The sequence below is a fragment of the Lissotriton vulgaris genome, chromosome 6 (genome assembly GCF_964263255.1).
Source record: "Lissotriton vulgaris chromosome 6, aLisVul1.2, whole genome shotgun sequence".
Lineage (NCBI taxonomy): Eukaryota > Metazoa > Chordata > Amphibia > Caudata > Salamandridae > Lissotriton > Lissotriton vulgaris.
The window spans coordinates 1,852,658,410-1,852,685,073 of NC_141694.1; the positions used below are offsets into that span (position 1 = coordinate 1,852,658,410).

The following is a 26,664-nucleotide window of genomic DNA, read 5'->3' on the forward strand; positions in this document are numbered from 1 at the left end:
TTTTCCCTTTGCAGTGGTCCTCCTCTACGGTGCCTTACTTGGGCATTTTGCTTGCTCCCACCCTGCCTGCCATGGTCGCAGCTAACTACTCCTCTCTAGGCAAAAAGATAAAGGAGGAACTCGGCCGATGGAACAAGGGCCTACTCTCGTGGCTGGGCCGTATTGCGGCGGTGAAGATGACGATACTGCCCCAGATCCTGTATCTTTTCCGCGCTCTACCTCTTCAGCCCCCCGTGGGCTGGATACGGCAGGCGCAGGCAGACATCTCCCGCTTTGTGTGGCAAGGCCGTAAGCCTCGGATGAAGCGGGTTCTCTCCATGCTGGCCCCGGAGGCGGGAGGTCTCGGGGTCCCGGACCTCCGGAAGTACTTTCAGGCGGCGCAGCTCCGGTACCTGGTGGAGTGGAGCCGGTGGGAGTCGGACAAACACTGGCTCTTTCAAGACCAGGCAGTTGCGGGCCGTACCCTCCAGGAGGTCCCGTTCCTACGGCGCGTTCACCGCCCGCCTAATCTCTACGCCTCCTTTATCACCCGGGTCCCGCTAAGAGTGTGGGACGCGGTGTGTGAGCTACGGGAGCTCACCACTTTTCCGTCGCCGTTCTCTCCCATTGCTGACAACCCGGACTTCACTCCGGGCCTGGAGCCGGGGGCCTTTTCCCACTGGGTGAGTGCGGGATGTAGAGCGCTTTTCCAGATCTACGGGCCGGAGGGCGTGCTCCCCTTCCAGCAGCTCCGACAGGAGTTTGGCCTGACGGAGGGGGATAGACTGCGTTACATGCAAGTCCGCCACTGGGCTCTTCAACCCTCAGTGCGTGACGTCGCCGCCCGTACAATTACGCCCTATGAGCGATGGTTGGTGACCCGGGCCTCGGATGCCAAACTCATCACTGATTTGTATAAATTTCTCCAACCCCCGCCGTTTCACTACCATAACCCAGGGAGGGAGCGCTGGCACAGGGAACTGGGCAGGACCCTGAGCCACAAGGAATGGGACAGGATTGCGTATCGGGCGAGGCACTCTGCATACCACACTGGGCTGACGGAAACCTTCACTAAAGTGTCCACCTATTGGTACTACACCCCGGAGCGGCTCTACGAGATGCGCAAACTAGGTGATAAGGGTTGTTGGCGCTGCTGCGGACAGGAGGGCACCCTCACGCACATTCTCTGGGAGTGCCCGGTGCTGTCGGCCTACTGGAAGGAAGTTTTAGATGAGGTGGATAGGCATTTTGAGATTGAGCTCCCGCGCTTCCCCGCGTATGTCTTGCTTGGCCTCCCCAATGACTTGATGTACCCGCTGAAATCCCGCAGGGGCAGGCAGATTGCGATTGCGCTAGGCTCAGCCGTTCAGAACATACTTGTCCTTTGGCGCACCCCCACTGCCCCCTCTATCACTGGTTGGTTGCATAGGCTCTGGCAGGTACTGGGTATGGAGAAGATATCGCTAACGGTGGCTGGGAATGTTGATCAGTTTGAGGAGCTCTGGCATCCCTTTTTGGCACTGCTGTCCACGGAATTTCGCGAGCTAACGTGCCCACGGTACTTGCGCCTCCTTAGGCTGACACCGCCGGCGCCAGCGGCGGAGTGATTGTACGGATTGGGGACCGGGGGCTGGGGGTGGGAAGTGGGGTTATATGCTTCTAATGCTGCTTTTCGGACGGGGATGTTGGGGTGTTATTTTCTTTTCTTTCCTCCTTGCTTTTCTTTCTTCTCCTTTTCTGGGGTCGAGGGGCTGGTGGTACGGTATGCTTCTCTCTTGCTGTGTCGCAGAGTGCTATTCTGGCTTGGCTTTGCCTAGGGAGTGGGGGCCTACGGGGGGTTGTTTACAGTGCCTTACTGCCTTATGTTTTTTGCCTTGTTACCCTCTGGGGCACCCTGCCTCCCTCTTCTTCTTCTGACTCGCTGCAACGTTTTGCTTCTTGTATTGTATGTTTGCCTGACCTCCTGCTCCCCTCCCCGTGTTTTTTTATGCCTTAATAAAATACTTTAAACCTAAAATATTCTTCTTCCTTTCTTCCCCTTTTCAATAAAATGTTGTGCAAATATCCCCTTTCAACCCTTAAGTAATGAGCGGTCATGAAACAGGATTGATCAACTACATATGAATGAAAGATCAAGACCCACTTTTTACCAAATACCAGTTTAGAAGGGGCACATTTAGAATTTCTGCCCACCTCTAAAACATTTAAAATATTCAGAAAAGCCATTTGTAGGTTTGGCTTTATGATTTTCTTGAAACTGCACTGGCAAATCACAAAGCCTAATGAAGGTTACATAAAACATGAATTGTTTGGGAAGTAGTATTGTTTCTTTTCTTTTAACATCATATGTAACGTTCAATAGCTGGGTAATCAAAGTAAAGAAATCTCATTTGCACAAAAGCTCTTGGAGTCAGGCTGGACATTATATAGCCAACAAGCAAGTTTCTGTCACTTTTTATATGTTACTTTGAAATGGCCTATGATATACGCCCTTTGTATATAGAGTGAACAAGTTTAACATGGTCATGGCACATGAAAATATAATTGTTTAATCAGATTATAACACATTGAAAATAGAGAATTTTTTGAAGAACCAAAAAAGCTTGTCAAATTATCATAAGGAACACATTTACTATTTCAGTAAAATAAACAGGTAGCATTGTAATAACGAGAAATTAGCACACTGGAATGTTGCGCACAATATTGAAAACAATGGAGTGCTCTGGGCTTGTAATAGCCGGTAAAAGCCCGGAGCTCCAACATTCCAATGTTTAACAAAAGCCTCATGGAGCCCAAGGAGATTTCAACCCTTCAGGCTCCGTGAGGCCTTTGTTTTACAGATTAGAACTTTCTGCACTCTAGGGGCAAAGTGTTCAAATATCCTTAGAGCCATCGGTTGTGGGCTCTACCGGCCATTTAAGGCCCCCTCCCTTGTTAACCCCTTAAGTGCTGCTGACGGCCAATGGTCGTCAGCAGCGCTACCTCCCCAGTGCTGCGCACGACCATTGAACGTCCATTCAGCACTAGTTCTAATGGACAGCGCAGCACTGGGGAGAAATGTTTACACGCAGCTAAGGTGTTAAAGCCTTTGCCTTCGGCGTGAGCCTTTAATGCGAGAGCGGGCCTTTAATGGCAATTAGAACATTGGACTGTTGGAATCTCCAATGAAAACAATGGAGTAGCTCCGTGCTTATAATGGCTGGTATAAGCCCGGAGCTCCAACATTCCAATGCTTCTTTGTTCACAGCTCTGGCTATGAACAAAGGCTTCACGGAGCCTGAGGGAATTTCAATCCCCTCGCACTCCCTAAAGCCTTTGTTTAATTTGTTAGAGCATTCATCTCTCTAGTGGCAGAATGTTCTAATAGCCTTACAGCCCTTCGTAGCTGGGCTATACCGGTTCTTACAGTCCCGCTGCCTTGTTAAAGTCCCTCGCCTTCAGCCCGGGGCTTTAACGCTGCAGCGGGCCTTTAATAGCCGGTATAGCCCGCGACGGCGGACTATAAGGCAATAGTAGAGTCCATAATGGCGGGCTCTAAGGCTATATAAGAACATTGGAATATTGCGAGATCCATTGGAGACAATGGAGTAGCTCTGTGCTTATAATGGCTGGTATAAGCCTCCTGCTCCAATATTCCCATGTTTGTCTTAACATTTCAATTTAGAACATTCTGCTCTTAGTGGGTGCAATGTTCTAATAGCCCTTTAGCCCATTGCCTCAGGCTACGCCAGCTGTTAAAGGCCCGATCCCTCGGTATAGATCCTCGCCTGCGGCTTTGGCCTATAACTTGGGTTGAGGACCTTTAGCAACCGGTATAGCCGTCCGCAGTGGGCTAAAGGCTATAATGTATGCTTTGTTTTATTTTGTATAAAACTGTCAATATACCTACCTGTTTGTGAGTTATAACAAAATAACATTTATTTAACTGGCTAGAACTAAAATGTGTATAAAAAGTTGACATTAATGAACTGTTTTTAGTCCTACTGATATAACTCATTACTAAATTCTGTTGCATTGACAAAAAGCCTAAGTGCTTTATTATTTCACAGAGTTGTGAGAAATCAAGAACTCAAATATAATAGTGAAAGATAATAACAGATAGGACATAACCGCCTAAATGAGTTACAATGAGGAGTATCCTGGCACCTAGTGGCACTACAGACTTCACGCGAGCAGGAAGAAAGAAGCCTAAATTCCAGACGCCTGATGGGACACCCATTGATGCACACTATTGAATAAAGAAGGAACTGATTGGACGCTGGTCTGTAAAGGTCTGCGACAAGGCATGAAAACTGTCCATGAAAGACATGCTCAGGAAAGCATAACAGCAAACTGGCAAAAGGCTTCCAACATGCCTAACCAGAGAGATAAAATGGTGAAGAAACAGGCAGATCTGATGGAGTTTAAAAATAATCAAGTGCAAGGTTCCCATCGGGAGTCCAAGAAATAAAGTCAGAAGCACACTGGGGTTGAGAGGTAGATTGTAGAGGAAAATGGGAAGCAGTGGGCTATGTAAGGAAAATAATTTTCAAACCAGTTAAACAGTGTTTTTCTTTTCTCAGTCAGTTCAAAAAGACCTATAGGTTATGAATAAAAGAAGCGTGATCTAAACATTTTTCAAAGCCTTTATATTTGCAGTCTTGAACAGGCCTTTGGAAAACCTTCCTTGCAGAGGAATCCTGATTCTCTGTGATTTGGACTTGTCTTCATGGGAATGATGGAAATGCAGCATGTACTAGAGAGCATATGCCCTGCAGAAGCAAACCACATGAACACCCCTGCACTGCACTAGACCTGAGGCGTTTTACTCGAAGAGAAGTTTTTCGCAGCACACTATATACAATTAGAACTTTGGAATATTTTGAGCTCCAATGAAAAGAATAGAGTACTCCGGGCTTCTAATGGCCAGTATAAGCCCGGAGCTCCAACATTCTAATGTTTGTTCACATCTGTTGCTGTGAACAGAAGGACGAACGGAGACCGAGGGGATTTCAATCCCCTCAGGCTCCATGAGGCCTTTGTTTTACAAATGAGAACATTCTGCCCTCTAGGGCTGGAATGTTCTAACAGCCTTAGTGCCCTCTGTAGCAGGCTCTACCGCCATTAAAAGCTTGCTCCCTTGTTAAAGGTCCTCGCCAAACGCTGGAGTGGGCCTTTAATGGCGGGTAGAGCCCGCTACGGTGGGCCTAAGGCTACAATAGAACATTGAAATGTTGAGAGCTCCATTGAAGATAATGGAGCAGTAGAGGCCTATATGAATTGGTATAAGACCGCTGCATTCAACAATTCACATTTCTAATAAACAGCCTCTGCCTTTCTCTTTCCTCAGCATTCTAAAATACAAAGAATGGGTAAGGGAAAGCGAAAAGCAGAGGCATATCGGAGGGCATATCGGAGTCTTCCCCTCCCTCCTCCCTAGCTTAGAATCACTTGAGCATTAGAAGGAGGGTAAGGGGATGCTGGTCAGTTCCTGGGAATCCCTGGCTTGGCTGAACTACAAAAAGCAAAGTCACAAAAAAAGGATATTTGTGACAAGGAACTTCCACTTCAGAGGAAAAAGAACAGAAAAGGATGAATGAGGGATATAACCAAATCTACATGATCAAGTAAGAAGGGTTCAGCTGCAGGTTTCAAACTAAAAAGGATTTCATGATTCCTCACAGTGGAGAGGTGTGTTGCAGCGGCCAGGGCAGCTGACTTCAGAGCACAGGGATCACGGTTCGATCCCCGGCGGCAGCTCAGCTCAGCACCATGTGACTTTGGGCAATAGCTCACTTAATTTCCACAAAGGCTCCATGCGCCTTGAGACCCGTAAGGGTGAGTAGTTTGCGCTTTACAAATACGGATTTACATTTACATTTATATATTTACAATGGTGTGAGAAGGCACACATGTTTTAACAGTGATGTGATTTAGTGGTAAAGTCAAATTGGGAACCATGAAGTCCAGCTAGGAGTCTGGGTTTCCATTGTGACCTAGGTATGTAATCCAAAGCGAAAGCATGCAATGACTATGTGCATTATCTGCAAAAATATGAAGTACCTGGAAACTACCTGAATATTTTTCTTTGTACAGAACCGGTTTACAGAATTTATATTTACACAGCACCCTTACAGAATCAGGGAGAATGTTGGTACATTTTTCTTCTCTGACACTTCTTATTTGAGATGCCTAACTCATTCCACCCCCTCCACGTCCACAATCATCTCAACCAGACTTCCTGTGACCTTAGAGGGCAGTATTTCACTTGCCTTCATCCAGCACTTTTCCATCAGATTCACATTATCCAGATCTTTGACCTTCAGGTAGCAGTCTACGGCTCTGGCGTACTCCCCAGCTTGCTCCCATTCGCGGGCTTGTTCCATCATTCCCTCCATTCCTCTGTGGAAAAAAAGCACTCATTAATTCCAAGACATCTTTGAGCTTCTCTTTAAATTACACTCACCATTTAAACACATTTACTTTTCTGCTCAAAACCAGCATCAGGAAGTTAGTAAACTGTTCTCCACAGTACCGGGAATCTATTTCACATCTGTTTCAACCTTCACTCAAATGTCTTCCAAAGCATCATACCTTTAAATGAATCGGAAGCCTAGGTGGTCTTTAATATGTTACATTGCCAAGCATACTGATTCCAGATCATTAATTTTCAGTTCTACAGTAGTACTACGAAGTGCTCCTTGTACACCTCTATCTCTGGAACCCAAACCTCATAGTGAAGCACAACATTGGGATCCTCGGTGATACTGATGGTAACAAACAAATCATCCACTTTACTCTTCACTAGAAGCATAACATTCCCTAAATTATGCGTACTGCTCACAAGTATTCAGTGTTGAAAGATGAGAAAAGAGAAAGGCTTTCTACAAGCCTCCAACACCTATCTGTCTGTTTTCATACAGTATAAATGGTCTGTAATTGTACTAGGCTGTAGCTAAGAGCTTTTGATAATTACACTGGACCACGCCCTGCAGCCTTGCCCGTTATTTCACAGTATTCCTTGAAAGCTACTAATAAGCTGGTCTTGTACTGCAGTTGGTAGTTCATCCTGTATCTATATGTAGCTAAAGCGGTCTCTAGGCGAGACCACAAATGTATTACACTTTAATAGTTTTCAGCTTTGTTTTTGAGCAACGTTCCATTATCCTTTCTAGTTTACAGTAGGTTTGTCAATACAGTGTATGCCACGGAATCCGAATATTTCAACCATTTGCAAAAACATGTAACACATGAATGCGTTTGCAAAGCCTTTTATCTTGCATGTATTTCTTCAAGACAGGACTCAAACATTAATACATAGCCTGGGAAAATTCATGGACCATCAAATGGAAAAGAGCAAAATCTTCCCTCATTTTATTTGTTACACATAAAAAAAGCTTCTACGGACTTTGTCCTGTCTCCCAGATATTTCTATAATTAAGGATGTTTTGAACTGTTTAATCAATCAATCAGGATTTATAAAGCGCTGCTAATCACCCAATAGGGTATCTAGGTGCTTGCATGCCCCAGAGGCTGGTCTCGAGGGCCATTTGGAATTCTGGAGGTGAGGTGATGGTCCAGACGTGTGTGGGGAGGCTGTTCCTGGTCTTTGCTGCGATGTGGAAGAAAGACCATCCTGACCTTCCACTTTGGTAAATGCAGGGAGTACGAGAAAGTGTAGGAAGCGGGCTCTGTATATACTATACCAAAAAGAGGTACAGTGTGCAGAGTCCTTTGGATCCCCAGAGGCTTTACAGAGGCTAACGTAGATAATACTAATGCTCTCTTTTGTGGTAGCGTGGGGGGGGTAGTTAGGCTTATCAGAGGGCAGTGATAAGCATTTGTTGTACACACAGTGGCAATAAATGAGACACACACTCAACGAATAAATCTGGGACCAATTTATAAAACTAATACTTGGTTATATTTATTTTGTGGAACCACAGACCTATGTCTCGGGTAAATACGTTTTTCAATAGAAATACTTTACAATACAAACAGTAGATAGTAACATTTTTAGATTTTGCAATGTGAACCTATGGGAGGAAGAAAACAGTCAGCGTACAGATAGGTAACATTCATGCACAAGTTACTTACCTTCGGTAACGATATATCTGTAAGAAACATTAGTTAGTGTTAGATTCCTTACCTTAGAATATCTACAGGTGTCAGACTGGATCCGGAAAGTTTTCGTCAGCAGTACCCCTGCGCGTTGGTAGGCGTCGTCTGCGGCTACGCGTCCGTCGTGATCGCCCGGACTACATCGTCGGAGTACTTAGAAGACGCTCTTGCGCGCTGACGTCAGTTCTGTTCATAGCTTTCCGCGCCAGGAATGCAGAGCCATGCAAGAAACCAACACTGGTGCCATGAAACTAGGGCCCTCAAAGGGAGATACCTTAACCCTAGATACCAGTTCGCAGAACGGGGAGGATGGGTGGGGCGGTGAGGAATCTAATACCAACTACTGTTTCTTACAGATATATTGTTACCGAAGGTAAGTAACTTGTGCATTAGAAAGAAACACAGTAGTGTTAGATTCCTTACCTTAGAATAGATACCCCAGCAATACCAACCACGGTGGTGGGTCTGCGAACCAAGTTCACACCAGGAAATCCTGGAGAATGGAACGGCCAAAAAAGCCATCTCTCCTGACTTGGCTGTCCAGGCAGTAGTGCTTGGCAAACGTGTGCAGCGAAGCCCACGTAGCTGCCTGACAAATGTCCTGCAAAGGGACTCCCCGACCCAGGGCTGTAGTAGCCGCTGTGGCCCGAGTGGAATGGGTGCGTAGCCCCACAGGAGGCTCCTTCTTAGCCAAGGAATTACAGACCTTGATGCACAAAACGACCCACTGAGAGATGGTTCGCTTTTGCACCACCCATCCCGTCTTAGCGCCCACGTAGCCAACAAAGAGTTGGTCGTTGGTGCGTGATGCCTTTCAAGAATCTATTTACAACAGGGGACTTGAAAAGAGAAGGCTGATCAGGAAGCCTTAAGAACGCTGATATGGCTGAGAGATAGCCTTTGATAGTGCCCAGAGCAGAGCCCTGCTGGGCAAGAGAAAGAAGGAAGAGGAGAACCTCTGAAAGAGGGACAGAGAGTGGATCCACAGCCTTTGCTGTGCACCATGCCACAAACGTGTTCCACTTCCAGGCGTATACCGTTTTTGTGGAGGGACGCCTGGCTGTCAGAATCACATCATAGACTTCAGGAGGCAAGTGAAATGGTCTCAACTGTGGCCGCTCAATCTCCACGCATGTAGGTGGAGACTGGACAGGTTCGGGTGGAGGACTGTCCCCTGGTGCTGCGACAGAAGGTCCTCCTGAAGAGGCAGACGAATCGGGGGATCGACTGACATACTGAGTAGCTCAGGATAACAGTACTTTCGTGCCCAATCCGGAGCCACAAGGAAGACTTGGGCCCGGTCGCTCCTGATCTTCTTCAGCACTCTGGGCAGAAGTGGTATAGGCGGAAAGGGGAACAACAGACCGCAGCTCCACTCGCGCTGAAAAGCGTCTCAGAGCGAGTGTCTCCTTGTAAATTCCAATGCGCAGAACTGATGACATTGCGCGTTCTCTTCAGTGGTGAATAGATCTAACCAGGGCTCTCCCCACTGCTGAAAGAGAACTTGCGCCATTTGTGATCCATCATGCACCGGCGGCTAAGTTCGTCTGCCCTGGCGTTCAACGAACCTGCCAGTTGTTGAACCATCAGGGTGACGCCCTGATGTTCCAGTCATGTCCAGAGACGCAGAGCCTCCTGACAAAGGGTCCACGACCCCACCCCACCTTGTTTGTTGCAGTATGACATGGTGTGGTGTTGTCTGTGAACACCTGCACTACACTTACCAGGACAGAGGAAAGGAATGCCTTCAGTGGAAGCCGGATCGCCCGCAGCTCCAGAAGGTTGATGTGGAGCCAGGACTCCGCCTGAGACCAGAGGCCTCTGATCTCCGCCTCTCCAATGTGGCCCCCCCATTCCAGGAGGGAGGCATCCGTCACCATTGTGAGCTCTGGTTGAGGAAGGGAGAGGGATCTGCCCATGACCCAATCGCGGTCCGTGAGCAACCACTGCAACTGACTCGCAGTGCCCTCCGAGATCAGGACGTGATCGGACAGGTTGCCCTGAAGCTGTGCCCACTGGAACTTCAGGTCCCACTACGGAGCCCGCATCTGCCACCTGGCGTGAGGTACCAGCAGAATGCAGCAGGCCATCAGCCCCAGGAGCTGCAGCGTCATCCTGACCGAAACCCGGGATGAAGGCTGAAAGATTGGAATCAGAGCCTGAATATCCCAAACCCGCTGCTCGAGAAGAAAACCCCGAAACTGCGCCAAGTCCAGAACCGCTCCGATTAAAAGGAGCTTCTGAGAGGGACTCAGGTGCGACTTCGGCATGTTGATGGTGAACCCCAGCAAGTGCAGGAGATCGGCCGTAGTCTGGAGGTGGGAGACGACTGTCTGGGGCGAGCCCACCTTCAACAACCATTCGTCAAGATAGGGGAAGACTGGAACCCCTGATCTGCGCAGATGAGCTGCAACCACCGCCATCACTTTCGTGAAGACCCGAGGGGCACTGGTGAGGCCGAAAGGGAGCACGGTAAACAAAGTGCTCGTGGCCTACCGTGAACCGCCGGCAGGACGGGAGTGTGGAAATATGCATCCTGCAAGTCCAACACTACCATCCAGTCTCCAGGGTCTAGGGCAGCTAGGACCTGAGCTAAAGACAGCATCTTGAAATTCTCCTTCTGGAGGAAGCCGTTGATGCTCCTGAGGTCCAAGACAGGGCCCAGGCCCCTTTTGCCCTTCTTGGGAACCAGAAAGTAGTGGGAATAACAACCACGTCCTACTTCTGGCCCAGGAACGCGCTCGATGGCCCCCTTGGCTAAGAGGGCCATAACTTCCTCCTGCAGAAGTCGCAAGTGGTCCCCCGACATGCGGTGGTACTGCGGTGGGATGGCTGGAGGGGTCACCTCGAAGGGGATGGAGTAGCCCCTTCGGACAATTTGCAGCACCCACCTGTCCGAAGTGAAAGTATGCCTGTGGAGTAGGTGATGCCGAACCCTTCCTCCCACTAGCGTTGAATGGGCCTGACAGCACGGACTAGGAGGGCTTTGAGGCGGATGCTGCAGGAGCGGAAGTGGACTGACCCAGCCTTTGTCCCTCTACACCGCCACGGCGGGCACCACGTCCGAGTCCGCTTTGAGGTTGGTTCTGCGGCCTCAGGCTGGATAAACGTGTGGGGGCACCCCTTCCTTGCCCACGAAAAGTGGGAAAAGCAGAAGTCTGCTGACGCTGGTCTGACAGCCCCAAGGACTTGGCCATAGCCCGGGAGTCTTTGAAACACTCAAGCGCACTGTCTGCTTTGTCACCAAAAAGGCGACGGCCATCAAAGTGCATGTCCATGAGCGTGTTCTGGACATCCCCCAAAAAGTTGGCGGCCCTCAGCCAGGCGTGGCGACGGATCGCCACCGTCATGGAAATCGCTCTGCCTAGCGAGTCCATGGTATAAAGTCCACATCGGATGGAATACTGTGCTGAGCCCGCCCCTCAGCAAGAACCTGGGCGAGCCATGTCTGGGCCTCCTCCGGACACTGGGTCAGCACGTCCGCCACTGTATCCCACAGAGAGTAACGGCCCAAAAGGCATGCAGTGTTAATGAACCGCAATCCTAAGCTGACCGAGGAGAACAGTTTCTTCCCAAACTGATCTAGCCTTTTGGATTCCTGATCCAGGGGAGTTGGTCGGGAATGCGGTCTGGGACGTGGAGGCCTGGATAACCAGACTTTCAGGGGTGGGGTGGGTGGACAGAAAGCAGGGGTCGCCCGGTGCCGGCGTCGGGCCATGTTCCGATCCACAGGGGGCACTGTGGAGGGCCTGGACCAAGTGCCCATCAGAACGTCAGTGAGGGCCTCATTAAACGGCAGCACTGGCTCCGGAGAGCTTACTGGCGGTTGAAGCACCTCAGTGAGGTGGTTAGTCCTCAGCCACCGCAGAGAGCTCAAGACACAAGGCCTTGGCTGCCTTGCTTAACACCACAGCATGAGTAGCCCCCTCCTCCGTAGCCACGGAAGGAGGAGAGAGAAAACCAGAATCAGGCGATGTGTCAAGACCACTGGCATCCCCCAGCTTGTCTGCCCAGTCCTGGCTTAACTGGCACTGTTGTGCCAGAGGGTCCTCAGACCCCTCCCAGTCCTCCTCTTCATCCGTGTACTGATAAACAGGCATAAAGGACGGAGCCGGGTCATAGGTGTCATGGCGCCGAGCGGTGCAGTTCCAACGTCGGACCCGGACCGGGGCTGAAACACGGGACGGCGTCGTCCAAGGACGGTGCCGGGAGTGACACCATAGGGGTCGGCGCCAGCAGAGGAGTCGTGAGGTCGACCGGGATCCAGGCCTGGAACCCGGGGGGTCCTGCGGTGCTGGGACCGAAGTTGCGGACGACGCTAGGGCCGTAGTCGCCGGCACACTAGGACCCCCAGTCGGACCCGCGGGGCCCGAAGGCGCACCCGCAGGCCTCGACGGCGGAAAGAGTCTCCTCATGGCCATGAGGAAATCTCGAATCTCGCCCGGAGTCACATTAAGCCCAGGGACTGGAGGGTGTGGAGCTGGATGCGACTTCTGCAGCTCCGGCAGAGCCACGCGGGTGGTGCCACGTGAACCATCGGCCGAGTTGCGCGACCGGCGAGGGGAGTCAGAAGAGCGATGCCGCTTCTTCTACTTCTTCTTTCCATGCCTCAACTTACCTGAATGCGAGGACTTGAAGCCTGACGAGCGGTGATGGCTGCGGCTCCGCGACCGGTCACTTGACTTCCTCCTCGACTGGGACCTCGAGCGGCGCGGAGCCGACTGCCGGAGCTCGGAGCGCTCCCGCTTAGCTTTCGAAGTCAAGGCCCGGCAGTCGGGGTACGACTTGCCGTCGTTGTCAGCCCCTAAACAGTAGAGACACCTGCGGTGGGGGTCAGTACCCGACATCAGACTAGTGACAGGGGCATCCCTACCGGCACCAGGAGTCAAAGTAGACTCGAAAAGGATCGTCAAAAAGACCAAAAAGTTAGTCAAAAAGTGACTAAGTGTGCTAGCTCTTCCCAGATCTGCGCTTGCTGGCGCAGAAAAAATAAGAACTGACGTCAGCGTCCGAGGGCGGCGCCGAAGTACTCCAACGACATCATCCCGGTGATCACGACGCGGGATGCGGAGCCGCAGACGACGCCTACCGACGCGCAGGGGTACTGCTGACGAAAACTTTCCGGATCCAGTCTGACGCCTGGGGATATTCTAATGTAAGGAATCTAACATTAACGTGTTTCTTTCAGATTTACAGTTCCAGTGTTTTTGAAGGTTAAGGCAAGTACTGGGTAAGGCTCAAAACAGCACCAACAGTGCACCACAAGAGGCACAAGGGCGGCCAGGTACAGGGTGAAAATACAGGGTCGGGCGCCCAACACAAATCAATGGAGATTGTTGAAATCGGAAAAAGGCTGCTTACAGGTAAGTAATTGTGGCTTAGGAGACCAGTCTCCAGGAATTGAGGCAAGCACAGGGCAAGGTCCAAAGCAGCACCAACAGTGCACCACCAGCGGCATAGGGGCAGCCGGGAACAGGCTGCTAACCCGTGTCGGGCACCCAATGCAAGTCCAACGGAAAAGGCCAAGCCGGATATGGGCTGCAGGCGTAGGCCAGGAGGTCAGTCTGGGGTACACAACAACTCAAGAGGTAATTTGTGATGCTCGGACGCAGAGACACCTTTGGTCCACTTCACTAAGGCCCAGAGTGGACGGGTTGCAGGGGTGCCTTCGGGTGTCAGATTGGACAGGTCACGGTTGAGGGGGGTCTCTGTGCAGAGGCTGCAGGCGACGTCGAGGAGTCTAGGAGGGGATAGCCAACGGTGGACTCGGAATCTGGAGCACTGGGGAACCTTGTTGGTGGCAGTGTGCCTCTTCAACACAGGCCAGAGGGTACAAGAGTGGAACCGGGTGTCAGGCTTCACGGTTCTTCTTGTCACAGAGGCCTTGCTTTGAGGTTTTCAAACAGTTCCGTTGTTCTCGAGAGGTCTTGATCTTTGTTACAGGCAGGCAGTCCTCCCAGGGTTATGAAGGTCGCTGGACTGTAGTACGAGTTGACTTTGGCACTGTTTTTGTCGAGGGCTGCAGACAGGTCGATGGGGCTAGGGCCAAGTCAGGTGCTTTCCACAGTCTTCTCTGATTTTGCGGCTCTGTGGTGTCTGGTGCTTAGTATGCCGTCTGGAGCTGAAGTGCCAAGTAGTAGTCAATGAGCTACTTACCTTAAGGGTGACTACACCCTCTAAATGCTCACTCCTCGTGGGGGGGACAGGCTGGGGGGGGGGGCATATCCCTGATTGGCTAGATGCCCTCAATCCAAGATGGAGGGAAGTGAAGCAGTGGGTCCACTTCAGTTGAGAGCACCTAAGGGGCGGCACCGGCTCGGAGTGGACACGCCTCCTGTTCTCACTATTTTCCCACCTGTCTTGCTGCCAAAAACTGGGGCATGGACAGGGAGTGGGCATCTCCACTAGTTGGAGTTGCCAGTGGTTGCATAACAAAGGACGGGAAGCCTTTGAGGCTTGCTGCCCAAATATGCTGTACTTGCAGGGGGGAGGTGTGAAGCACCTCCATCCAGAGCAGACTTTGTTTCTGACCCGCAAGAGCACAAGGCTCTCACCTCAAGTGTTCGGCAACAAGTCTAGAGGTGGCAGGCTGATGGGGACCAGTCAAGCACTGGTGGGTTGGTAAGTTTCAGGGGACCACTCTAAGGGCCCTCTGTGTGCAATATTGAATACATCTGACACTGAAATCAGAGCAGGTTTATTACAATGAGATGTTTGGTACCAAACATCACATAAGTCAGTGAAACCATCATGGAGCTCGGTAACTCATAATGATGAGTGTCCAGCCCATGTACTCACTTTGGCTTTCCTGTTTACTACTTACAATATCCAAGAATCAACATGGATATTGCAGGGGTATACCTGCTCATGTAGATATGCCCTCACAGGAGATATTGTGCACTTAGCCTTCAGACTACAAGGCCTGCTATAGGGGTGACCTACCAATATTCCATGTTGTGTCTCTGGGCATCGTACAAAGGGATGTGGGCCATGTCTGCTCATCAGTTTTGTCCAATGCACACAGTCTACATCTGCAGAGTGCTGGGCCTTAGTGAGGGGACCCCAGGGTGCAGTGCCTATGCCCTAGGTACCAAGGGTACCATCTACGAGGGACTTGCAAGGGTCACTGAAGTTGTGCCAATTGGGAAACAAAAGGTACAGGTTAGAGAAAGATCTCTGGCACAAGAGACCAGGTTGTCAGGGACCCTGTGCACTTCCAGTCAAAGCTACATCATTTTCAAGTCACAAAGTGAGTACTAACCATGTCCAAAAGAGGCACTTTCCTACAGCCAGTGAAAAGGAGGCGGAGCATAGTCTTCTCGATGGTTGGTGGAAGTTCAGGCGGTGATCCATGTAGGTGGGTCCTTAGTTGTGTAGAGCCTTGTGTGCGAGGGTCAGCAGCTTGAAGTGGCATCTCTTCTGTAATGGGAGCCAGTAGAGTTTCCGGAGGTGGAGTGTAATGTGGGTTCGTCGGGGAAGGATGAGGATGAGTCTGGCTGAGACGTTCTGTATCGTCTGAAGTCTCTGCAGAAGGTGTGCAGAGATTTCTACGCAGAGGGCATTGCCGTAGTCCAGTCGGGTGGTGATGAGGGCTAATGTCACTGTGAGTCTCGTGTGCAGGGGAAGTCACTTGAAGATCTAACGAACAAGTTACTTACCTTCTGTGACGCATTATCTGGTAGAGACAATATCTAACTGCAGATTCCTTACCTTTGAATTTCCCAGGTGTCAGGCTGGATCCGGAAACTTTGCTGAGCAATACCCCTTGCGACCGGCATTGGTGGCTCCATTCGGCTCCGCGTGACGACATCAGCATAGTTAGCATCGGTTATGATGACGCAGTGCCTATCAAGCCGATGTGGACCTCAGTACTTTTCATTTTTTCCATGCCAGAAGGGCAGAGCCACAAAGTAACAAACAACCCCAGTCCCACAATATCAGTCCACAAAGTGGGGAGGCATGGGTGGGGCTGTAAGGAATCTGTAGCTAGATAGAGTCTCCATCAGATAATTTGTTATCGAAGGTAAGTAACTTGCTCATCTGATAGGGACTTCTAGCTGCAGATTCCTTACCTTTGAATTAGATACCGAAGCCTTACCATACCTGCAGTGGGTTGAGGACTCACATCCTAAACTAAGAAGTCTTGCAGGACTGAACAGGAAAAAACCCCCGTCCCTACGTACTTGCCCATCAAGGCAGTAATGTTTTGCGAACGTGTGCAAAGTCGCCCACGCTGCTGCCTGACAGATGTCTTGGACTGGGACAACCCGAGCCAAGGCCGTAGTCGCAACCTTTCCCTTGGTGGAATGGGCTCTTAATCCCTCAGGAGGCTGCTTCTTCGCCAAAGCATAACAGATTTTGATGCAGAAAATGACCCACGGAGAGGTGGCCCTTATCTGCACTGCCCTTCCTTTTTTTGCTCCCATGTACCCCATAAAGAGTTGGTCATCCCCCCAGAACTCTTTTGTGCGGTCAAGGTAGAATGACAAAGCTCTTTTTGGGTCCAGTCAGTGGAGATGCTCCTCTTCCTTAGAGGGATGCAGGAAGCAAAGAAGGTGGGCAAAGTGACGGATTGACCCAGATGAAATGGGGTCAAGACCTTTAGCAAAAAAGAAGCTCCACCTTGTCTGGACAGGAGATAAGGTAAGGAGGCGAGCAAGATAACGCCTGCAACTCACTCACCCTCCGGGCAGATGTGATCGCCACCAAGAAGGCTGTTTTGATGTAAAGTCGGGGGAGACAATTGTGCAAAGGCTCAAAAGAAGCACACTATAGCTAGGTAAGGACCAAATTAAGGTCCCACTGTGGCATGAAAAAGGACGTGGGTGGAAATAATTGAGTCAGCCCTTTTAGAAATCTATTTTCAATTGGAAACTGAAGAGAGATGGCTGGTCTGGCAGCCTCAAAAAAACAGACAGAGCAGAAAGGTAACCTTTGAGAGTTCCAAAACAGAGAGCTGATGGGCCAGGGTCAGAATGATTAAAAAGACAGTAGAAAGCAAAGCAGAAAGAGGGTCAATAGTACTTTCTGTACAGTATAACACACATTTTTGCCAACAGCAGGCATATACCATCTTAGTGGCGGGCAGCCTGGCCGCCAGAATAACGTTACAGCCTTGATGAGGAAGGTCAAAACCATAGAGGCCCAGAGTTGACAGGTTCGAATGGAGCCTTGTCCAGAGACGAAGAGCCTCTCGACAAAGGGTCCATGACCCCACCCCACCCTGCTTGTTGCAGTACCACATGGCGGTGGTGTTGTCTGTGAACACCTGCACTAACTTTGCTTGACAGAGGGAAGAAACGCTTTCAATGCCAACCAAATCGCTCGGAGCTCCAACAAGTTTATGTGGAGCACCGACTCCGCTGGAGAACAGTGTCCCATGATTTCCACCTCTTCCAGATGGCCGCCCCATTCCAGAAGCAACGCATCTGTCACAACTGTGAGATCTGGTTGGGGAAAGGAGAGAGGTCTGCCGTTGACCCAATCGCCGTTCTTTGACCACCACTGCAGATCTTTTGCAGTTCCTTCTGAGATCTAAACCACATCGGTAAGATTTCCCCGATGATGTGCCCATTGAAACTTCAAGTCCCACTGCAGAGCCCGCGCACACCATCTGGCGAGCCTTACCAACAGGATGCAGGAGGCCAGGAGGCCATGAGGCCCAACAGCCTCCGAGTCAGTCTCTCATTGAAATCCAGGATAGAGGCTGAAATATTGGAATCATAGCCTGAATATCCTGGACTCGCTGCTTGGGAGGTTAAGCCTGAAACCGCACTGTGTCCAGAACAGCCCCAATGAAAGGGAGCATCTGAAAAAGAGTCAGGTGAGACTTTGGCACGTTTATAGAGAACTCCAATGAATGCAGAAGGTTTTCCATAGGCTGAAGGTGGGAGACAACTGCCTGGGGCAGGGACCCCTTCAACAGCCAGTCATCAAGGCAGGGGAAGACTGACATCCCTAACCTGCGCAGATGAGCTGCGACCACCGCCATAACGTTGGTGAACACTCGAGGGGTACCGGTAAGGCCTAAAGGGAGCATGGTAAACTCAAAGCGCTCGTGGCCTACCTTGAACAACAGATAATGCCTGTAACTTGGCAGGATGGAATGTGAAAATTTGCGACCTACAGGTCCAACACTACCATCTTCCTGGTCTAGGGTAGACAGAACCTAAGCCAGAATAAGCTTTTTGAATTTATCCTTTTTGAGGAAGAGATTGATGGTCCAAAGATCTAAAATGGGCCGTAGCCCCTTGTTCTTCTTCGGAATCAGAAAGAAGGGGGAATAACAGCCACTGCCTACTTCTGAAACCGGGACCCTTTCTACAGCCCCCTTGGCCAAGACCGCTGTAACCTCCTCTTGGAGCAACTTTAAATGATCCTCCGTCAGCCGTTCCTGATTTGGCACAATGAGAGGAGGAAAGGAAAAGAAAGGAAAGGAAGAGAATAGAATAGCCCTGCTGGATGATCTGCAAGACCCACTTGTCCGATGTTATGGATCTCCAGTAACAAATTCTCCCACCAACGGAGTAGTGTGGTCCTGCAGAATCACCCTAGGAGTGCTTGGAGGTTGCTGAGGGAAGTGTGGCTGATGACTTCTGGCCTCCATTCCGAGTTCGGAATGCACAGCTTCCACATCCTAACATGACTTGGGAAGTCTGTGCGGGACGGTGGCTAGGATAGGGTTGACGCGGCTGGAAACCCCTTCTGTTGCCACAAAAGGGGCGAAAGGAAGACTCCTCCGGGACTTGTGGCAGCACTTGCGAAACTGTCTCCCAAGGGGAATTGGAGAAACGCCCCAATAAGCATGTGGTATTCACCGACCGCAATGCCAGGCTGGAGGAGGATGAGGCTTGCGCCACTGACAGGCCTCAGTGACGTCGCAGGCACCGACTTTGGGTCCGACGTCGGAGAATTGTGCGTTGGCACGACCAGCGTCGAACCGAATTCGGGATCGGATCCCTGGAGCCCCATCGGCGTCGTGGCCAGAGCAAATGGTGTCAAACCCAATGGGGCCCCATCTGACTCCGCGGGACCCAAAGGCTCACTAGCAGGGACGTTCCACTAAAATACACGGTGCATGGCCTCGTAAAATTTAGGGGTCGCTCCAAATCCCGGAAAGTGGGGACGAGAGGCGAAGTCGACTCAGACTCCAACTCCGCGGAACCGTGCCTAGAGCGTCGGAGATCCTTACCTCTCTCGACGACGGATGCCAGCTGAGGTGAAGTCAAAGTCAGCTTGGACTTCTTCTTATTATGCCTCTTCCCCGGGTGTTCCGAGGACCTCGAATGGGAGAAAGAGGACTTAGGGCTCCGTGAGTGGTCCCGCTACCTCCTCTTCTTCAATCAGGACCATGACCTCCTTGGAGTCTCGCTTGACAGTGTCGACTGCCGGGAAGCGAGTAACTTCATCGCCTACTCCTTCAAGGTCTTCGGAGCCATCGCCAGACAATCCGAACACTACTTCGTATCATGGTCGTGCTCAAGACACCACACACCTGCGCGGTGGGTATCAGTGACCGACATCATGCGGGAACAAGTCCTGCATGGCTTGAAACCGGTCTTCCTCGAAGACGTCCCTCACACACTTAGTCTGAGTAATTGACAAAAGTCAAGAAAAAGCCAGCCAAAAAGCGGCAGAGGGATAGCTCTTCCCAGATCAGCGCTTAACTGGCGCAGAAATAACAGAACTGACGTCATTGCGCCTGGGTGGCGCCTAACTGATGGTAACAACGCCACGCGGAGCAGAATGGAGCTCGTAAGGGGCATTGCTCTGCAAAAATTTCCGTATCCAGTCTGACGCCTGGGAAATTCAAAGGTAAGGAATCTGCAGCTAGAAGTCTCTATCAGATATAGCATGCACAGAGTGAGGAAGCAGGCAGAGGAGATGGCGTTGATCTGAGATTTCATGGTGAGCTTATTGTCAATGATGATTCCGAGGTTTCTTGCATGGTTGAAGGAAGCGGGTTCGGGTCATATTTCTGATGGCCACCAAGAGTGCTTCCATATGTTGTTGCTGTTGCCAAAGATCAGTACTTCTGTCTTGTCTGTGTTGAGCTGCAGACAGTTATTCTTCATCCAGTCGGAGACATTTGTCATACATTTGTGGAAGTTGTTTCTGGTGGTGGTGGGGTCGTCGGTGAGGGAGAGGATGAGCTGGGTGTCGTCTGCATAGGAAATTATGTTGAGAACTTGGGATTTGGCGATGTTGGCCAGCTGGCTCATATATGCGTTGAAGAGTGTATGGCGGTGGAATGAGCCCTGTGGGTCACAGCAGATGATCTCCTTGGGTTCAGAGGTGAAAGGTGGGCAGTGGGAGGTGGATCCTCTGGATTCTTCCGGTGAGGAAGGAGGTGATCCATCTGAGTGCGTCCCCATGGATGCCGATGTGGTAGTCTTTCGATCAGTGTGTGATGGAATAGGATGTTGAAGGCTACCGAGAGGTCGAGGAGGATCAAAGCTGCTGTTTCTCCTAAGTTGAGGAGGGTTCGGATGTCATCGGTGGTTGCGATCAGGGCAGTTTCAGTGCTGTGACTGCAGTGGAAGCCAGATTGGGAGGCGTTGAGTAGCTGGTTCTACTCCAGGTGTGTTATGAGTTGATTGTTGATGATCTCTTCCAGTACCATTGCTAGGAAAGGGAGCAGAGAGATTGGCCGGTAGTTTTTGAATTTGTGGAGGTCGACTGAGGGTATTTTGTGTAGTGGTGTGACTTTGGCTTGTTTCCAGGCATCAGTAAATGTTGTAGTGGTGATAGAGCGATCAAGTAGGGTGGTTTCTGAGGTAGACGATGTGGAGCAGACATGGGTCTGTGGGAGCTACTGAGTGGACAGATTTCATGGTGGAGGTGGTGTCCTGGGTGGAGAGGATGATTTAGATGATCAATGTGCGATTTGTGTCAGTTACAGTGGGGGCGTATCTGTCGAGGAAGTCCGTAGGTGTGGGTTGGGGTTTGAAGTTTTTGTATATGGTTGCAATCTTGTTGTGGAGTAAGTGGAAGAGGTTGTTGCACAGCTCCTGTGAGGGTGTAATGTTGTTTTCTCTGGCAGCCGGGTTGGAGAATTCCTTAACGATGTTTAAAAGTTCCTTGGTGTTGAAGGGCTGTCTTCTTTGTTGCTTTCACCCGGAGGTGGTAGAGGTTGAGGGAGGTCTTGAAGGCTGCCCTGTTGGAAGTGTCCTTGTTGGTGCACCATCCCCTCTCCAACTGTTAGCAGTCTCGTTTTGCTGTTCGGAGTTCTTGGGTGTACCAACTGTCTTTTTTTAGGATTTTCTCTGGATGCTGCTCTTGATGGGGACAATGTTGTCTGCTACAATTGGAGAGCCAGGCATTGAGGTTTTTCACTCCCTGTTCGAGGTTGATGGAGGTAGCAGGGTTGGAGGTGTTGAGGATGCTTACCCAGCTGGTCACTGAGATTTTGTTCCACCTCTGGTGGGGGTGTTGGTCATCTTGGGGGTGTCGGTGAGGAGGCTGGATATGCTGAAGTGGACGATGGAGTGATCGGTCCATGTGAGAGAGCTCACATGGACCAATCACTTCATGGCAGTATTTGACATGGTTGCTGGAGGTAAAAACTGGGTCCGGCGTTTGTCCTGCGGTGTGTGTAGGATCATGGAAGATCAGGGTCAATACGAAGCTGCTCATACTGTCGTGGTGGTGCGCTGTTTTTGTTACTGAGTCCATCGATGTGGAAATTTAGGTCGCCCAGGAAGATGTAGTCCTTGGAGTCTAAGGCTAGGGGCGCAATGAAGTCAGCGAGAGGAGTTTCAGAAGCGGGAGTGCGGCCTGGAGTTCAGTATGGTCAGAGAACCTTTATAGAACTACTTGTCATATGTTCTTGGTTTTGAGAGAAATTATCATAAGACCAGACTTTCTTTCCTCACACCTCCCTTTTTCCACACCTTCATTTGCTAACTTATCGCTCCTATAAGCTTGCCGCTGACCTCTCTCACCCCTCCCCGGAACCGCAGCCCACAGGCGAATAGCCCCAGGGACCACTAGCAGGGTCCCCTAGCTTCACCCGATGACGGAGCCCATGGATGATGCTGTGCAGCACCACACTACCCACTACCCCCTGTATCCCTGCCCCCTCCCCACTGAAGTTTACACCACCTATGACAAGAGCACATCCCCTCCAGTGATAACAGCAGCCAAGGTGGTTTGGGATACCTTTTATCACTTGTCATATCTTATCTTCATAGATGGACAATGACACGCATCTCATGCACACATCCTCCTACACCTATGAATGGCCTCAGCTTCAGCCTCAAACACCATCATAGTCCTTAGGGCTCACTACACCTCCGGGTTACTCCCCTCCTACCCCCGGACAGGGGATATTTACCACCTGAGATATCCCCACCTATATCCCCCACACTATGGGCAAACACCCCCCTTAACCCACTTCCTCCCCTTCCCCTTACCCCTACCCTTTCTATAATCACTCCTGTTTATGAGATGCACATGCTATTCATGTTATTATTGTCTTTTGGCCATTGTAGTTGTGCGGCTGACGCTATTTCTCAATGATGTAAATTCTTACGAACTGTTAATAAAGAATTACAACACAAAAAAAGACTTGTATGAGAAGCTGGCGGAAGTATTGTGACAGGACTGTCCATCCTGTGAGGAGTCCTTCAGACAAGTGATATCCAGGTTAGAGTTTAATGTTAAAACACTATCTGTGGCCCCTCTCAGGTTCTATGTGGAAGGGGTCCCAGGCTCCTATAGTCATGCCCGGCCCAAGTAAGCCAACCCTTGTAGTAGTGAATCACTAATGGTGAGAGTGGGACCTAGGATGCCTAGAAATCTGAATTGGTCAACATATCCAAATAACACTGCTTCGAAGGGCTCCCTGCTGCTCAATGGTTGCAGGTCAGAATGCTCAATGGTGAATGGAGGGTGACTTTGAGTGTCCAGGGAGAGTACAGTTTAAACTAGCATGGTGTTGGGAAGGAAAGGATTCTCAACCTGAGATATTATGCATTTAGGATTACCCAAGAAGCTCTGAGAGCAGAAGAAGCCTCTACCATCCCCAGAAAAAGAACGTATGCCACCGAAGATGCAGTGTACAAGTTAGGATTCATGTATGGCTGCTGGCCAAACGCCAGATAGTGATACACTGGTTGATGTCATACGCTCCTACAGTAGCAAAATGGAGTCACAAATTGACAGAATGTGCCCTGTCAAATGAGGTGTGACTGAGAAAGGTCAGGACAGACTACGGGGCGGAGGAAGACCTAGGGTATTTGGGCCGACATGTTGCACACATTGGTGGGCGGACATGCAGAGGACAGCAATGTTAATGTTAATGTTGATAGTTTTCTAAAGCGCATAGCTGCCCCAGCGAAGGGGCGTCCCGGCGCTATCGGATCTCTCTACCCAGGAAACAAACGAGGCAGGAAAAGGCAAACCTAGCTATAATCTATACAGAAGCAAAGAGGAAGGTTTTAATAGCCTTCCGAAATGCAAGCAGGTTCTCTATACCGCGGATAGATATCGGTAGAGAATTCCATAGTTTGGCAGCCAGGTAGCGAAATGAACGCCCTCCAGCCCTACTACGTTTGAACCGTGGGACAGTCACCAGTTGCTGACCTAGTGAACGCAACTGTCGAGGAGGCACATACGGGGTCAAAAGGTCACCCAGAAGTGCTGGGCTGCTAGTTTTAATAATCCTAAACGATAAACAGAGGGCTTTAAACTGGATCCGTTTAAAGATCGGAAGCCAGTGCAACCCTTGAATTGTAGCCCTTGCCGGACAGTGACGGGGGAGACCTACCAATATTCTGGCTGCAGAATTTTGAACCCGTTGCAAACGCCTAATTTCTGCTTTGTTGGCCCCTAAAAGCAGAGAGCTGGCATAATCTAAGCGGGTCAGGATGGTGGACTGAACAATTAGCTGACGTACTATCGGGTCAAAGAATTTCAGAAGGGGTTTAAGACCTCTCAGTAATCCTGTACAGGTGGCAGCAACTCCTTTGGTATGGGTCTGGAAAGTCAGCGTATCATCCATCCAGACCCCAAGGTTCTTTACAACTGCCTTAGGCGCAGGCATAGGACCAAGGGGCACTGGCCACCAATGTTCATTCCACAAGGCAGCCTCCTTTCCCACCAGCAAGACTTCAGTTTTGCTGGTGTTAAGTTGCAAGTGGTTTTCTGTCATCGTTCCAGACACAGAACAGGTACTTAGCTGAAGGGATAGTATGCGCACCACTGGGTGATTGGAATGGTCTAGACAATGATTGTGTAGAGGTGGTGCAGCTAGGAAAAGGGGTGACCTGTACAACCCCATAACAATGTAAAGTACACACATTTACATACCAAGGGGCACTGGCCACCAATGTTCATTCCACAAGGCAGCCTTCTTTCCCACCAGCAAGACTTCAGTTTTGCTGGCGTTAAGTTGCAAGTGGTTTTCTGTCATCCATTGAGCCACTGCTGAATCTGGATGCCGCTACTGATGGCCCCTCAGCTAAGGTGATGACCAGCTGGGTGTCATCCGCGTAAGACACCATCGTAAGGTCCCAACTTTTCACGACAGCAGCCAGAGGCTGTACATGAAGGTTGAACAGCGCCGGGCTCAGAGCTGAGCCTTGCGGTACCCCCTGGCCAATAGAATGGGATTGAGAAAGGAACGGCGGGGCCAACACACGGAAAGATTTCTCCGCTAAGAAGGATCTAAACCAATCCAGGGCGGTGCCAATAACCCCTGCTGCCTCCAGACGATGGAGGAGGATATGATGTGAGACCTTGTCAAAGGCAGCGCTCAGATCTAGTAGAATGAGCGCTGCACTTTGACCGGCGTCCAGAACATTCCTCAGATGTTCCGTGGTGGCAAGCAGGGCCGTTTCCGTGCTGTGGCCCAGCTGGAAACTGTTCTGTGACGGGTCCAAGATGTTATTATTTTTTTTTTATATATATATTTTTTATTGATTTCACAGGAGGAAAGAAAATATGGTTGTTACATCATACATTGTCTCACATCTCGAAGGTGTGTGCAATTGTCACGGGACGGTTCACATAATACAGTGTTACATCACATTTTGTATTATAGCAGGATCATATCACATTCAGTCCAGCTGCAATGGCGTTGAGAAGGGGGTGGGGTTAGTAAACTTGGGGGTGTGAAGCGTACGTCGTGGTGGGAACGTGTCGAAGCGGTGGGGGCTCGGAGTTGTCATCGTATTTTGCATATAGTCGTTCGTCTATTCCTGGGAGGGTGGTGTACCACTCAGTGGGAGGTGCATGGTGTGGGCGAGGTGGGGAGGGTGTCGTCGTGCCGGTCAGGTGGAGGTGTCACCAGCAGATCCAATAATGTCACAATCTGGTGGTTCGTGGTTATCCCTATCGGGGACTTCGGGACTGTGGTCCACAGTGCCTATTCTGTTCGCCGCATCGTGGTCTCTTCTGGGGGAGGTGTCGTTCGAGGGAATTCCCGGCGCCTGGCATTCTCTATGAAAGGAGCTTAGCGTTTCGTGCCATAGAGTCGCAATTGGGAACTTTCTCAGTCCTGCTGTTTCCTCATTGTGAAGGGTAATGCTCTCGGCTCTCGCCCAGTTGTCCAGGGAGGCGCACCAGTGTTCTGTTAGGGGCGGTGCCGTGCGTTTCTAGTGTTTGGTGATGAGTCTCTTGGCCGTAAGTAGGCCTAGGTCTCAAAAGCGGTAAGGGACTTTATTGTGTTTGGTCCTCTTGTAGAGGCCCAACAGGCATGCCTCCCATGAGTGCGGTATTGGCATGGCCGTGCTCCGCTCGAGTAACGGTAACACCGTCTGCCAGTATGTTTGAATCCGTGGACATTGCCACAGCATGTGTAGCAGGTCCGCCCCCGTCAGTGTGCATCTCGGGCAACCTGCCGCAGCGCCCGGAAAGTACTGGTTAATTTTATCTGGTGAGAGGTATGCTCTATGTAATATGTAAAACTGAATCAGTTTAAAGCGTGCGTTGCGGGGGATGTTCTTGGGGCTCGCTATAACTATCGCCCATTCCTTGTCCGTCCAGTCTTTCCCCCTGTCAACCGCCCATTTGTCACGCAATGGCTGTAAGGTATGTTGTGTGTGTGATAACAGCGCTTGAGTCAACCAGTGTACCACGTGTAAGCCGTTTCCCATTACGTGTAGGCATTGTATTAGCTGGTGCGTAGGAGGTTCCTCTGAGATGTTTCCCCATCGTTGTGTGTATGCCATGATTATGGAAGCATGTTGTAAGAACTGTCCCGCCGGCATTCCTGTGTCGTTAGCGAGCGTCGCGAAAGGTATCAGGGCGCCATCGGCGTATAGGTCCGCCATGGTGTCCACTCCCGAGCGGGTCCAGTGCTCCATCGCCGCTTCTGTGACCACGGTTGTGGTCTTGGGGGTGCCTAGGAGTGGGAGCGCTGGTGCATATGGCTTAATTGTTTTTGTGAGTCGTAGGCTCCTAATATAGCATTTTGTGGCTACTGCTACATGCAATTGTGTCTGTTTCTTCGTTTTTGTCAGTGGGTGGAATAATTTGTGGATCTGCAGGGGGGACAGCATGTCCGCATCTGTGGCTGTGTCTTCCAGGTTCCTGCCAGAGAGCCAGGCCACTACCCATTGTAGTTGTGCCGCCAGGTAATAA

At 50.4% G+C, this 26,664-nt stretch overlaps 1 protein-coding gene across 1 annotated transcript in view; it reads right to left on the reverse strand.

Annotated features, from left to right (window-relative positions):
- The window catches only part of IFT172 (intraflagellar transport 172), a 1,181,874-nt gene that overhangs the window by 286,274 nt on the left and 868,936 nt on the right, over window positions 1-26,664 (reverse strand). The window contains exon 35 of the mRNA XM_086928171.1: window positions 6,227-6,360. Coding sequence (XP_086784297.1) covers window positions 6,227-6,360 — 134 coding nt within the window. The remainder of the gene's footprint in view (window positions 1-6,226; window positions 6,361-26,664) is intronic.